General features: G+C 46.4%; 1 protein-coding gene across 2 annotated transcripts in view; it reads right to left on the bottom strand.

The window, feature by feature from the left end:
• The window catches only part of SLC4A5 (solute carrier family 4 member 5), a 128,038-nt gene that overhangs the window by 91,615 nt on the left and 21,028 nt on the right, over positions 1-15,395 (bottom strand). For both annotated transcript variants that reach the window (XM_027772952.1, XM_027772953.1), the window contains exons 2-3: positions 9,134-9,214; positions 6,362-6,553 (exon numbers count right to left, since the gene is read on the bottom strand). In XM_027772952.1, the coding sequence (XP_027628753.1) occupies positions 6,362-6,553; positions 9,134-9,212 (271 nt within the window). In that variant the 5' untranslated portion in view covers positions 9,213-9,214. The remainder of the gene's footprint in view (positions 1-6,361; positions 6,554-9,133; positions 9,215-15,395) is intronic.

Genomic DNA, 15,395 nt, shown 5'->3' with positions numbered 1-15,395 from the left:
TTGACCAGAGAGAAAGTGAGAGAGAGAGGAAAAGTGAGAAAGCACACCACCTGCTGGCCCCCAGAATTTGTTTCTAAACCACTTTAAACATGGTAATGTGGTGGGCTCCTGGGAGTCATAGTGCTCTTTGGACAGCACTACAAAATACTGTGCACATGAGTTAGAAATAACTTTACTAGCTGAAAATATTATTAATGTGTCTCTATGTGGCCCAATGGGCATCATTTAAATAGAATGTCACTTAAAGAGTTGTTAGAAAAGTCATGACCTATTTTTTTCTGTTTCTCTATGCAAAAATGCATCATGACTTTTCCAACAACCCAATAAATGATGATAAAGTGGATTCTGTTTCTGGATTTTTTTCACTACTTTAAAATTATATCCTTTTTATTGGCTTATTGATTACTGACATTTGCCAGGGGACACCAAAGGTTTAAGAAAATTTTACAAACCAATCGTTTTAAAAAACCAATGATTGAGGACAATTGAGAAAATAACCTTGCCTTTCTTCAAATGACTGCTCAATTCTGAGGGACCACACCAATCCTTCATGGGATCAGAGTTCAATAATTACTCCCTTAAAATGTAGATTTGCTCATATTCCACTCTAGATTAAAAACCTTCAATGGCTCTCTATTGTCTAAGACCCAGGGGCGGGGGGGTGACATGACTCAAACAACCCTTGTGATCTGGTCCTCACCTGCCTTCCCAGGTTCTGGCATGTCCCATCCCCTCAGACCCCAGCTGTCCCCCACCCCAGCCAATAAGACCACACACAACTCTCTGAAGAGGAGGCCATGCCAGTCTGTGCCGATTGCTCTGAAATCCTGGGGTCCTCTCCCCCTTTAAGGCCAGGTAAGAAGGCAGATAGATGGAACCATCAGGGAGCCATGAGACATTTCAGGGAAGAGGATCCTGCACCAGCCCCACCTGGGCCATTACCTGCTCCCCGGAATAGCTGAGCACTGGGTTCTCCGGCTGCCAATGCTGCCTCTGGCCCCAGCCTGGTTCTTCCGCTGCCTCCACTCGTCCTCTTCCCACACAACAAACTCACTTTTGTTTCCAGTTAAGCACCAGGGAAGGGGAGAAGAGGGAGAGAGGGAGAGGGAGGGGGAGGGAGAGAAGGAATGTGTGTAAGACCAGGAGGTGGAGAGAAAGGGCTGTGTGCAGAGAACAGAGACGTGGTGAGCGTGGAGAGAGACTATGCAAAATTATGCATGGAAGAGGAAAACTATACTGAGAATGAATTAAAGACACTGCAGGTGTGAGATTGTGTGAGTGTGTGTGTGTGTGTGTGTGTGTGTGTGTGAGAGAGAGAGAGAGAGGAGATCTCAGGTGCGCTGGGGAGCGCAGGACACAGTGGCCACAGTAGAGCCTCATGCAGGAGGCAGGTCTCTGGGTCTCCAGGGTCTCAGAGCAGCAGGGGCCTCCACAGCTGAGGCCCTGTTGGAGGACTGGCCAATGTATCCCGTGTCCCCGCCCCCAGGAGCCTTGGGGGCTTGAGGAGAGCCGGAGCAGTTCCCCTCTGGCCCTTTTATAAAGGCAGAGTAAGGCTTTGCCAGACTCCCCAGGGCCTCCTTAAGAGCTTGGCCCAGGGGTGCCAAGTTCTCTCGGCCTGGGGAGTGTGGGTGGAACTGTGTGTGTGTGTGTGTGTGTGTGTGTGTGTGTGTGTGTGTGTTGGGGGTGGGGTGTTTGCTGTGGGGTCTCACATTTCACAGCAAGCAGTGCTTGGTCAATAATGTTCCACGCAGCTGGTTTCTCTCCTTCCCCAATTAAAACCAAACTCCTGATCTTCCTGTTCATCCACCTCTAAGCCCAAGCTCGTCCCTCAGGGGTGTTTTCTGGGAACTCACAGACAGTGGGAGCTGGTCACTGCAGGGTGTGTGGTGAGCCCCACTGGGGACTTGTTTTGCTCTTCTGAAAGACTCCTAATCTCCTGGGTTTGGTTCAACAAGTGCTTACTGAGTACTTAGACTGTGCCAAGGTTGATTAGAGGTCACGGGTAGCCCTCGCTCCAAGGAGCTACAAACCTTGAATTCCCTAGTCTGAGAGCAGGGAGCTAGTGATGGTCAAATCCAGCTGAGACCAGTTTATGCCATAGGAGTCTCCCTCCCCCGTCTCAGCCCAGGGTAGCAGAGTGGAGAAAGCTGACATCTCCTGACACCCTCTACCCCTCCCTGCCCCATTGGTCAGCTCCATTGACCACATTTTTATTCCCAAGGCTCCAGGGCCATGTATGCCCATTTTAAAACAGAGAAAAATAGAGGCAGAGGATTAGGGTCATGTGCTTGGCTCCCAGAACACACCATCACGTAGACCCCTACAAAGAACATCCCTCAGAGACCAGCAGTTGGTGTTAAGGCTATGTCGCTGGACTCCCATGTAGTCGACCACGGTTCGAGTCCTGGACCTGGTGGCTTAAACTCATGTTAGGCGTGTGTGTGTGTGCGTGCCCAAGATCCTGAGAGGATAATGAAGGAGAAGGGATTGCGGCATGGCCATCCCCACCTGGGGGGGGGTAATTTCTCACTTTCTGTCTCTCTGTCTCTCTCTGTCTTTCTGGCAAGCACAAGCGCCCTATAGCAAAAACCTCAAGTTCCTGCTTTGGTGGGAGGGGCAAGGCCGGCAGCAAGCGGCTGGGCCCATTTGAAGATCCCAGGCTTTACAGCTTGTGCCGCAGCTCAGGCACCGTGGCTGAGGTGAGCAGCCGCTGCAGGCCATGCCGAGCCAGGCATGGTGGGTGACCTTGATGCCCAAGAAAGATGGCCAAGGATGCCAGAAAGGTTCCCTCTACTGATGGAACTCCTGCCTGCTAATTACTGGCAGTAGGGTCTTGGCAAGGCATTAAGCTCCCCGAGCCTTAGTCTCCTCGTCTATGAAGTGGGAATAAACGCACTTACCTCAGTGGATGGGGGATTAAATGAGACGACACAGTGTGCTGGCATAGCAGGCAGGCAGGGACACCGCTCTCGTCACTGCCGCCGGATGTGAGGCTTACTCCCTCGTTCATGGCAAGCAGCCTCTCTCGGAACAGGCCCGGGGCTCTGTCCTTTTACGTTTATAAACCCCCATGTTCCCTCCAAGGCCTCCTGGATTCCCTCCGCTCCAGACCCCCTTTCCTCTCTCTGTCCTCTTTCCTGCCCACATTGGTTTAGCTCATCACACACTAGGCCACTGGATCAGGGTTTCCCTAACACACGGCGGGTCCCACACGCATGCAGCATGTCAGGATTTACTCCACGCGATGAGAAACACACGGGTAGCGGCCCCTCTGTTCCACAGCTGAGAAGTCACCCAATGGCGGCCCGCTGCAGGACTGGATTCAACCCACACTGGCTGGAGAAATGACCTCGGCAGGGACAAGCGTCAGGGAGCTCACTCAGAGGGTGAGGCTCACACAGAATGTAAGGTGGTGAGCTCTGTGAGGTCAGGGTCCGTCTCGTCCACACGGCACTGCTGGTTCCAGCAGGGGGCTTGCACAGCACGGGCACTCAATACGTGCTGGGGGAATGTGTGGGACTCAGGATCATCAGCTGGGATTAACCTTAGCTCGGAAGGAGCCAAGACTGGGGAAATGGACTTGGGGGTGGAGTGCAGTGCACGGGGGAAGGGTGCTTTGAGTCCCTCAAGTCACGGAGCACTGGGGAATGGGAGACAAGACTTGGCGCACAAAGTCATTCTTGCAGGACAGGACTTGGAGGCTCAAGTCCTAATTTCATGGGCAGTAAAGCTCTTTTTCTAGAATGCTATACATAACTCCAAAGGTGTTCTCTCAGAGAGGAAGAGGGGAGACTGCCCACATGCTGTGTATATGGAAGCCCTCCTGGGATGTCTACCCAGTTCCCGTCCCCACCCCACAAGGATGACCCTCTGGAAGCTGTGTTTGTGTGACACATGACCCCTGTCCCTGACCACAGTTGGTGGGACCAGGAAGAGTGTGTTGGACACGTGGCAGAACCTGGCAAGTACATGGCTGGTGCCCCAAAAGTGCCTGTGGGTGGAACTAAGGCTGGAGAAACCTCAGTGTGTTGCTGGGAGTGCTGAGACTTGGCCAAAACTGGTTGAGAAATTCAAATAAGAGATCCCTGGGCCTTCTTCTCTGAGTCCCCCACTCCTCTCTGCTTCGCCTGGCCTGGGGAGGACAAGCTCAGATGAGATCAGAAAGGCCCCAGCATCGTGGCAGACTCCCCAGGGAGAACGATGATGAGGCCCGTTTCACTGGAGCTCTGGGGAGGAGAGTCTTACATGTCGGGACAGCCCAGATGGTAAAAGGCAATGAACTGTACCACATCCATTATCCATGATTGATGACGTACAAACGTCACCCAGAATCCTCACTTCTCATGCTGATCTCCTTGTTTTGTCTTAGTAAATATAAATGCAGTACAGTGGATAAATTATCACTTAACACCAAAATAGAAAGCTGTTCCTTCTACACCAAAGGGGCATTGGGAGCCTAATTCCTATTGGTGGGAAGTGGAATCTAGACTATCCTTAGTTTACTTGCAAACGTGGGCTCTCAACTCAAATTTCCCCTTAAGGTCACTAATTCAGGACTCTCTTCTGATAGAATTTTTTTTTTTTTTGAGAGTTTTTTGCTATAGGGCATATGCACTCGCCAGAAAGACAGAGAGAGACAGAGACAGAAAGTGAGAAATCACCCCCCAGGGGGGATGGCCACGCCGCAATCCCTTCTCCTCCATTCTCCTCTCAGGATCTTGGGCACGCACGCACATGCACCTGGTGTGAGTTTAAGCCACCGGGTCCAGGACACGAACCGTGGTCGACTACATGGGAGTCCAGCGACATAGCCATTATACCAACTGCTGGTCCCTCTGATAGGATTTTTGTTTGTTTGTGTTTAGTTTTTGTTTTTAAGGAGAACAGCCATCTTGGCCGGAGAGGAAATGCTGTGTAGGTTGATCATTCCAGGAGATCCAGATTTTGAGGTGTCAAAAAGCAAGAAGAAAAGAATGAATACAGACTTCCTCTGGGAAATGTTAAATTACCCTCCTGTCCTCCCCTGCCTGGGGATGATGATGCAGAAAAGGTCTGGAATGGTCCCAATCCCTTCCCCCTTTCCTTCCTCCCTTCTCTCTCTCATCTCCCCTCTCATCATTCCCTCCATGATCCAAATGGTTTAGTAGACAAAGGTGAGGAAGCCTCCCAGTCCCCATTTTAAAGCTGCAAAGTTTTAAGAGAAAGCCAATTGTTTCTGCCCCCCATGTTTGAGACAGTCTGCCTCCTTATAGTGGAAGAAATGCTTTGCATATCAATCCCAGCTCCTTCCTCATCAGCAATAGGAAAAGAAGGACCACATGAAACACATCTCTGATCCCAAGGCCTTGGAACCATGTGAGGCGCTGAACCGTGTCTGGAAAGAAAATCACCTTTGCCTCCTTTACGGCTCATCTTGGGGTGGTTTTGATCTTCTAGTGACCCCAGAGTTGTCAATACCTGGAAAGTAAAAGAAGGTGGGAACTGCAGGGGTCTCCTCTCTACCCTTTATCTGCACAGGCCACCTGGTGCTCAGGCCCAGCTGCAGCTTCCTTCCTCAGGAAGGGGATTTACCCCCCATAGGACATGTGTGCTCATGAAGAGAGAGACAGAGAGGGAAAGTGAGAAAGCACCTTCCTCCGCCCCCTGGGGGAAGGTCATGCCATACTCCCTTCTCCACTTTAACCTCCTTTGGGGATTTCAGGCATGCATGCACACGTGCCCTGGTGTGTCTCTCGAGCCTCCAGATCTGGGACTCGGATCACATAGCCATGTGGGATGCAGCCTCCATAACCACAATGCCTCGGGCTGGCTCAGGACTGATTTTTATTAGCCCAGCACTGACTTTTGCAAGAGCAAAGGAGGCCTCAGGGCCTTCCCAGTCCTGGGGAAAAGGTTCCTAGCTATGATTCAGTGTGCCTAGACAATTCTGCACCATTCCCTTAGACCCATGAGGAGAGAGGGTGGAGGTGATGTAACAAGGAACCTGGTTCCTGGAGCACAATGCCTTTGCCAGATTGCTGTGTCTGTCACTGGTTCTTAGGGCAACGGGGCGTGGCCCCTAGGAACTTGGAAATGAGGGAAATAATTCTGAGCATCAAACCACAAAATCGACACAGAATGGATCAGAGTGTAGGTCCTCAAGTCACCAGAGAGACAGAGGGCTTTAGCCTGAACACAAGGGTCACCACGCAGGAAGGCTGGTGGGTGATGGAAGAATAGAAGGGGCCCGAGAGGCAAGGCTGGGCCACGGGGCATTCCCCACATGCTCCAGAGAACCCCAGCAGGCAGGTGTGGTGGTGCCGGCCCTATGAGAACCCCAGCAGGATGTCTCCCCAGAACGCACCCCCAACAAGGAACTCACGGGTCCTGTTGATGAGGTCCACACTGCCTTCCCGGCCAATCGCCCCACTCTCTGGGCCAGTCAGTTCCTGCTGTGGCTTGTCAGGTCGCAGGCCCCAGTGGACTTTTTGCAGGCCTGAAAGATGTCCTTTCTGATCACCTTTTCTTTGAGCGTAACTGGGGACTGGAAGCCCAATGTGGATAGAAGTGCAGTCTGTAGGCATAGCACAAGAGACGGGCAAGGGAGGCTGTTATTGAAAATGAGCACCTCTCCATTACATTTGCCACTTACCAAGAGATGGGGGTCGCAGAGGGAAATGGAAGACATGGGGTACCGGGGTGGGGCGGCTGCCCCCAGGCTTGGGTTAGACAGAATTCTATTTCTGAACCAATTCAACAGCTGCTGGAAGAGATACTCTTGGTGCTATAATTAGAATTCTGTCAGAACAAGTAGAACTCTCATATCCCCAATCTTGGTAGTTCAGAACACTGGTTCCAAGATATGGCTTATGACATGGTCCAGAGAGAGTCCCTCAGTGGGTCACAGGTGTAGTACGGGACCAGCAGTTGGTGTAATGGCTATGTCACTGGACTCCCATGTAGTGGACTGCAGTTCGGGTCTGGTGGATTAAACTCACGCCGGGGGCGTGTGCGTGCGTGCCCAAGATCCTGAGAGGAGAACGGAGGAGAAGGGACTGCAGCATGGCCATCCCCCCTGGGGGATGATTTCTCACTTTCTGTCTCTCCGTCTCTCCGTCTTTCTGGCGAGCGCACACACCCTATAGCAAAAACCTCTCCAAAAAAAAGAAAGAAAGAAAAAAAAGATGTAGTCCAAAATGCCAAGTCCCTTTTTTGGTCTTTATGGGCACTGGTTTCCAGCAAGCCCCATTTTTATTAACAACCAACGAGTAGTGGACTACTAACCAAAAACCTACTTATTAGAAAAGTGAGTTACTGAGCATTCCTCAAAGCTGGCTTCCTAAACCAAAATGTTCAAGAAGTAAAATTACCAAGAACCTTAATTCAGAATTCCACTAAGAAGCCCAATTGCTCTGTATCCCTGAGTAACAGGCTAAGCTCCCACCAGGTCTGTGCATAGAGGCAACTGGAATGCCCTCAGGGCAGAGGAAGGACGTTCTGTTACCACTTAACAGCAGTGTGGTCTTGAGTTGGTCAATAATTTTTAAAATAATTAATAGATTTAGTATAGCTTTGGATTTGTGGAATAATTGAGCAGATAATACAGAGTTCCATGTACCTACCCCTACCAAGAGTTTCCCCTATTATTAACATCTTGCATTAGTGTGATCATTTATTACAATTAATGAATCAATACTGTTATTTTATTATTACCTATAGTCTATTGTTTACATTAAGGTTCACTCTTCTGTTGTATAGATGCTGTGTATGTTTTAGGAGTGAAGGCCCTTTATCCTATATCTCTTCTGCAAATATTTTCTTGTAGCATGTTGACCAATGCATAATGACATGCATCTACCTTACTGTCATCCAGAATAGTTTCCTGCTTGGAGTTCTCTGTGCTTCCTGGATTTGGGATTTCATTTTATTGTCTTTACTTTTGGAAAATTCCCAGCTATACTACTTCAAATATTTCCTTTTTTTTCTCCTTCTGGTATTCCCATTATGTGTACAGTTCACATTTTACCTTTTGTAATTATCCCACAGGACTTGGATATTTTGTCCCTTTTCTTCCCTTTTCTTTTTCAGCAAATTTTTTGTCAAATTTCTATTGACGCATTTTCAAGATCACGGATTTTTCTCTTGACCATGCCCAGTCTACTAACGATCCCATTAGTGGGTTGCTGGAAAGTCTGGATGCATTTTTGCATCTTCAGTCGGAGAACTAGGTAGGGCTATTGGAGAAAACCCATGAAAACCCAGTGAGGAACTGGGCCCTGAGGCTTGTGCTCACTGAGCCTCCAACGATGTGTTGAAATTATCATGTAAGTGTTCCTACCTTGTTACTGGCTCAAGTGGTCTCTGCTTCAGGTAGGCTGATCTGTATTCTCTATTTTCCTGTCTTTCCAGTCTTTGAGGGTAGGAATTTGTCCCGTAGTCTCAACTCTTAGATGGTTATAAGAAAATTGACTTTTTTAGCTTTACTGTTATGAGAGTGGGAGTGATGAATTTGAAGATTTTTTTTTAAATAGACCACAGATTAGTTTAACACCCATCATGCCATGAATTCATAGGGAATAGGTTCCAGTAGCTCAGGCTCCTTTCCATTGGTTCTCACAGAGTGTGCGTCTCTGGGTGGAGCCGGCTGACGCTTTAGTTGAACCCAGGTACCTTTCTCTTTGGCTTCCTTCTTTTTCTGGTCATTTTCCTTCATAAGTGTTACAGTTGTTTCTGTGCTGAGTGCAGGAGACGTAGAGCCTCTGAGTCAGGAATTCTGGAGCAATAGGAAGACCGCCCTCAACCCTCTCTTGCACCAGTTTTAACTGAGCTGCCATTTTCAGAATCTTTGAAATGCTGGTATTTGTTTTTTATTATGGTTTAGAGATCTTGTCAAATTAGGGGAGTTTAACTTTATGTTGGACCATCTATGCCCTAATTTATGCGAGTAAAGTGGCAATTTCTGTCCCCAGCCCAACCACGTGGTCCTTTTAGGACACAGTGAAGGCTGGTCTCACCAGTTTCAAGGAGATACTGTGAATACATCAGGAAAATGGAGCAACTCTTCAGATTCTCTAGCAGGAAGGGCTGTTCTTAAAATGACCAAGGATTCTCCATCCCTTCTGGAATTTTCCTCAAGGTCTCGAAGCGACCTTACCTTCCTGATCTGGACATCTCCTCCTGTAGTTAGTGGGGTCCAGCTTTCCTATCCCGGACTTTTCCTCCTCCACTTTCATGACTGTAAAGTCAAAGATAAACACAGCCTCAAAATGTAGACATTAAAAAGGGTAGAATTTCAAGATAAAACAAAGATAGTCATAGAGGCACTAACAAAGGTGAAAAAACTTAAGGTAAAAGGTCATGTAAACAAATTAAAGACTATCACACACATGTACACACATATGAAAGGTCTTCAAAAGTTTCTGGACATGAGTACTATGAACAAACTACGCATGAATTCAATTTTTGCACCCAAATAAACTCATACTTTAATGAACTTTTTGGAGTTCTTATGTACATATTATGAGAGGTCTTTATAGAGGGTCAGTAGGTGATGTGGTGATTAAGGCATTGGACTCCTATGTGGCCAACCACAGTACAAGTCCCAGGTCTGGCAGCTTGCTTTCTCACCTTCCCTCTCTCTCTCTTTCTCTTTGTCTCTCTCTGTTGAACGCACATGTCCTATAGCAAATTTAAAATAATAATAATAATAATAAATTAAATCATTCTTTTAAAATGGTCATAGATTTTTTCCCACCAAACCAGAGGAATTAAATATGAGTTTATTTTAGTAAAAAAAGATTTCAAATCTATGCATAGTTTGTTATAATATGAATTTTATGAAGACTATATACATATATATACACACATATCATCTAACAAAAAGAGAACACAACAATTTTTCAAGTACTAGTGAAACATTTACAAAGAAAGCATATACTCGCACAGAAAACTTCAGTAAATTTATCGTACATGTATAGTTTACATATTATAAGCCAAATTTCCATTGTGGTTTCCTATTAAACCCATGATTAGTAATTACTTTATGTATAAGTAACCGTTTCAAGTTATAGATTTAATAGGACTCCACAATAAAAACATTAAATATTTAGAACTCAACATTTACAATGACTGCGTATTGAAATATTTGGGATGTAGCATACTTAGAAGAGAAAAAGGAAAAAAGCAGGGAGAGGGCCAGCCAGTGGCATGGTAGTCAAGGCAGATGGCTCTCACATGGCTGACTGTGTTGGTCGAGTCTAGGACCCAGAGCTTGAAAAACATACCAGGCCTGTGTGCATGCTCAGAAACCCTAAAAGGAGAGGTTAAACACAGGAGAAGGGATTAGGGTGTCATGCCTTGGGGTAAGGAGTGCTTTCTCACTTCCCCTTCCCTCTTGCTCCTCTGGCAAGTGTACACATCCTCTAGCAAATAAAGAAAGAAAGAAAAGAGAAAGGGGAGGAGGAAAAGAAATATGATAAACAATCAACTAAAGAAGGGGGTTAGCAGGTGGTGCGATGGTTAAGGTACTGAACTCCCAAGGTCGACTGTGGTTTGAGTCTCGGACCTGGAAGCTTGCTTTCTCATTTTCCCTTTTTCTCTCTTTCATTCTCATGAGCACATGTGTCCCATAGCAAATTAAATAATAATAATAATAATAACAAAGAAAATTAAATAAATAATTTTTTAAAAAAAGAACAAGCGTGAAAACCCAAAGAAAGTAAAGAAATGTAAATATTAAAGGCAAAAGCAGGCCCAGTCATGGTGGCACGTGGCAGGTGCCATGTGGCAGGTCTCCATCATAGGAATCTGGGTCCCCATGGGAGGGCCTGGTTTGAATTCCAGAGCAGCTTGGACAGGCTGGCCACAGTAGTGTGGGCACCTACAGTCCTAACTAACTGGAAGGCAAAGCACAGGGTTCCTATGGCAAGGCCAGCAGAAATTCTACCTCGGCTCAGCTGCTGGGGCACAGGGGGTGGTGCTGCCTCACACCCAGGCCTCAGGCAGCCAGAGCGCTATGGGCATGCCTGCAGGCATGCATGAATCCTAGCTGGCTGGAAGCTTGAGGAGGGGGTGGATTGCAGCTTGGCAGGCCGCTGTTGTGAGCCCGTCATGAGCCCCTGTCTCTTTCTTCTGTTAGTCTCAATAAATAAACTTTAAAAAGCCTCTCTCATTCTTTCTCACTATACAAAATGGTAGGTGAAAAAGCTGTGAAGCAGGATACTAAGGAGAAGAAACCTGAAGCCAAGAGGGCCGATGCCAGTGGCAAGGTTAAAAAGGGTGACCCCAAGGCTAAAAAGCCCAAGAACGGGAAGCCCCACTGCAGCCGAAACCCGGTCCTAGTCTGGGGCATCAGCAGATACTCCCGGTCTGCCATGTACTCCAGGAAGGCCATGTACAAGAGGAAATACTCAGTCACTAAATCCAGATTTCAAATCTATGCAGTTTTTTATAATATGAATCCAGGATTGAAAAGAAAAAGAAGGAGAAGGTTCTTGTCACTGTCACAAAACCAGTAGGTGGAGACAAGAATGGTGGTACCCGGGTTAACTGCGCAAAATGCCTAGGTATTATCCTACTGAAGATGTGCCTCGAAAGCTGTTGAGCCATGGCAAAAAACCCTTCAGTCAGCATGTGAGAAAGCTGCGAGCCAGCATCACTCCTGGGACCATTCTCATCATCCTCACTGGACGCCACAGAGGCAAGAGAGTGGTTTTCCTGAAGCAGCTGAGCAGTGGCTTGCCACTTGTGACTGGACCGCTGGTTCTCAATCGAAGTCCACTGTGTAGAACACACCAGAAATTTGTCATTGCCATCTCCATAAAAATTGATATTAGCAAGTAAAAATCCCAAAGCACCTTTACCGATGCTTACTTCAAGAAAAAGAATCTGCAGAAGCTCAGACACCAGAAGGTGAGATTTTCAACACAGAGAAGAAATACGAGATTTCAGAGCAGCACAAGATTGATCAGAAAGCTGTGGACTCACAAATTTTACAAAATATCAAAGTTGTTCCTCAGCTCCAGGGTTACCTGCGATCCGTGCTTGCCCTTACAAATGGCGTTTATCTTCACAAATTGGTGTTCTAAATTTTTTGCCAAGAACCTAATTAAATAACTGATTAAAAAAAAAAAAACTCTTTCCTTCTCTCTCATTAAAAAAGAGATAACAGCAAAAAAACAGTGAACTAGAAAAATATCAGGCATAGATATAGCTAAATCCAAGAGGCAATTATTTTAAAAGATGATTAAAGTAGGCAAACTATCCAAGACTAATCAAAAAGAAAGAATATTCCCAAGTAAACAACATTAAGAATGAAAAAGGGGAATAACTCCAAACACAGTAGAGAATTTTTTTTTTGAGAGATTTTCACTGTAGGGCGCGTGCGCTCGCCAGACAGACAGAGACATAGAGACAGAAAGCGAGAAATCACCCCCCAGGGGGGATGGTCACGCCGCATTCCCTTTTCCTCCATTCTCCTCTCGGGATCTTGGGCACGCACGCACACGCGCCCGGCGTGAGTTTTAAGCCACCGGGTTCGGGACACGAACTGCGGTCGACTACGTGGGAGTCCAGCAACATAGCCATTACGCTAACTGCTGGTTCCCGAGAATTTTAAAATTACAAGGGAATTTATAGGGAAAAACTTTATGGTGGACCAGCCCATGGTGTGGTGGTTAAGGCAGCTGGATCCCAATTGGCTGACCTTGAGGTTCAAGTCCCAGACCCTGCAACTTCAAAAACATGTCAGGCATGTGTGCATGCATGCCCACAATCCTAAAAGGAGGAGAAATGGAGAAGAAAGAGTTGCGAGGTGATCATCCTTATAGGGATGCTTTCTCCCTCTCCCTGTCTTTTTGTCTCTTTCTGATGACTGCACAAACCCTCTGGCAAAATTAAAAAACAAAACACTTTATGGCAATAAATTCTAAAACCTAATAATAGCTACCGTTATTACGTCCCAGGCATTAAGTTGTTTGCACGTATGACTAATTGACTCTTCTCAGAACTTAACCCTAAGATAAGGAGGGTGGCTATCCCCACAGTAGAGATGAGGGCACGGAGGCACAGAGAGCTTAAATGCCTGCCCAGATGGAGAGACCGAGGCAAGCTCAGCCTGTCTCTGGAACTGAAGCTCTTAGTGAACGGGGACTTTACTAGAAAAGCAATAGAACTATCAAAATCGACTTAAGCAGGTTTAGGAAGAAAGCCATACTGGTTAGTTCAGGATAACCAATAGCCATAATTGAAATGTCTGTGGGAAAAACACCACACTTAGCCACATGTTGATAATTATCAAAGCTAAGTTCTAGGCACAAAAGGGCCATCGTTATTTTTCTACTTTTGTTATGTTTGAAATCTTTCCTATAATGAAAAGAAAAATAAATACCTGGAACAGACAGCTTTTTTTTTTTTTAATCTGAACTTTGAGGATTAGATAACCTATGTGAATATTTAAAAAAAAAGAGGAAGTCAGAAGCAGGAGGTACATCTGAAGATCTGAAGGATGCAGGCTGGGGCAGAAAACAGGAGAATTGTAAGGAGTCAGTTAAACCATACATCCATCTCCTACCTCCATCTCCTAGAATGTTCCTCCTGCCCCAGAAGATAGAAGGGTTGAATTGGGAGGTCTCTGCATAGCGAAAGCAAAAAGGAGTACTTTCACAGGGAAAAACAAAAAATGTAAGGCACTATCCCTCAGACCTCTGCCTGCTCAGCTCCGAGAACATAAATGAAGGTTGGACTGTCCGGAGGGAGACCGGGGGACTTAAAGATTCTGACATTTTGAGAACTACTAACCAAATGAGGGTTCCATCCAATTGCCCACCTGACGCCATCATTCAACAAGTCCTGCCTGTTCAGGGGACTTGGCGGCTCTCCTACAAAATAGGAATGGCCAGTCAGGAATCGCCAGAATGACAGAAAGCAAAACCAGAAGGAAAGACAGTCCAAGGAAACGGAAGCAATATGAGCTGCCAAGAAAACCATCAAAAACTCTGTATCTAGGGCCAGCATGTGGCATGGTGATTAAAGTGCTGGACTCCCACATGGCCAACCACAGTTTGAGTCCCGGATCCGGCAGCTTGAAACTGAGGCTGCATACGTGTGTATGCATGTCCAAAATCCCAGGAGGAGAATAGAAGAGAAGGGATTGTGGCATGGCCATCCACCCTGGGAAGTGACTTCTCACTTTCTCTCTCTGTCTCTTTCCAGTGAGTGCACGTGCCATATGGCAAACAAACAAACAAACAAACGAACAAACAAAATTCTGTAAGTAGGCCCAGCGTTGGTGGCACAGGCCAGTACTGGAAACCACATGGCTGTCAGTGGGTCTAGATCCTGAGCCAATCTGCAGCACACTGGGCCTGGCTAAGGAACCCAAGATTACGAACTGGAGGGCTATGAGCAGGGATTGCAGCACCATGAGAGCCATCACGGATGCTTCTCTCTCTCACACTCCCCTGTCTCGCATGTACACATAGTCTCTCTCATAAGCAAAGTCAGAAAAAACAAACAAACAAAAAGACGATATACTTAACATTTTCAAAGAAACAAGAAAAGATAATTATATCCATGACAGAAAGAAAACCAGAGTAGCACAGACGAAAATAGATCCACATGACCAACCAGGGTTCAAATTCCAGCCCTGGAGTCTTAAAAAATATGCTGTCTTGGGGCCGGCAGGTGGCGTGGTAGTTAAAGGTGCTAGATTCCCACATGGCTGACCATGGTTCAAGTCCCGGACCTAGTGGCTTTTTTTTTCATCACACTGGGCGTGTGTGGATGAACTCCCATCCCTTTCTCCCTCTCTCTGATAAAATTTAAAATAATAATAATAAATGGAATCAAATAAATAAAAAATTCTTTTTAAAAAATGCTGCCTGTGCATTCATTCTCTAGATCCAGACAGGATAGAGAATTGGAGGAAAAAGATGGCAGCATGGCCAGACCCTGCTGGGGAGTGTTTTCTCTCTCCTCTCTCTCTCTCCCACTCCCCACCTCATGCACATCCATGTGTCCTTTGGCATTAAATAAAAGAATAAGAAATAGATAAAAGAAAAGCAGAATACTATAAACCTAGAACTTTCAAAGAATAAGAAAGAACTTTTGGAAATTAAAAATATGCTAGAAGGGACATTTTAAATAAAACAATTGGACTATAAAGTGGAAGGAATATGTCAGGTAATAGAATACTTTGAAAATAGACATTTTATGGACCAGCCTCCTAGCACAAGATTAATTGCTGTGCAGAGGAAGCTGGATCCCACGTGGCTGACTCCAGTTCAAATCCTGGCCTGGTTGTGCACACATCCAGGATTCTAACAGGACGGAGAACTGTAGGAAGCAGGACTGCAGCGTCCTTTTGGCCGGAACCGCCATCTTCCAGTAATTAACCACAATGACGAACACAAAGGGAA

Source organism: Tupaia chinensis, unplaced genomic scaffold (genome assembly GCF_000334495.1).
Source record: "Tupaia chinensis unplaced genomic scaffold, TupChi_1.0 Scaffold000316_1, whole genome shotgun sequence".
Taxonomy (NCBI): Eukaryota; Metazoa; Chordata; class Mammalia; order Scandentia; family Tupaiidae; genus Tupaia; species Tupaia belangeri.
The sequence above is the reverse complement of the archived record's forward strand: the minus strand, read 5'-3'. Positions and strand labels throughout refer to the sequence as shown.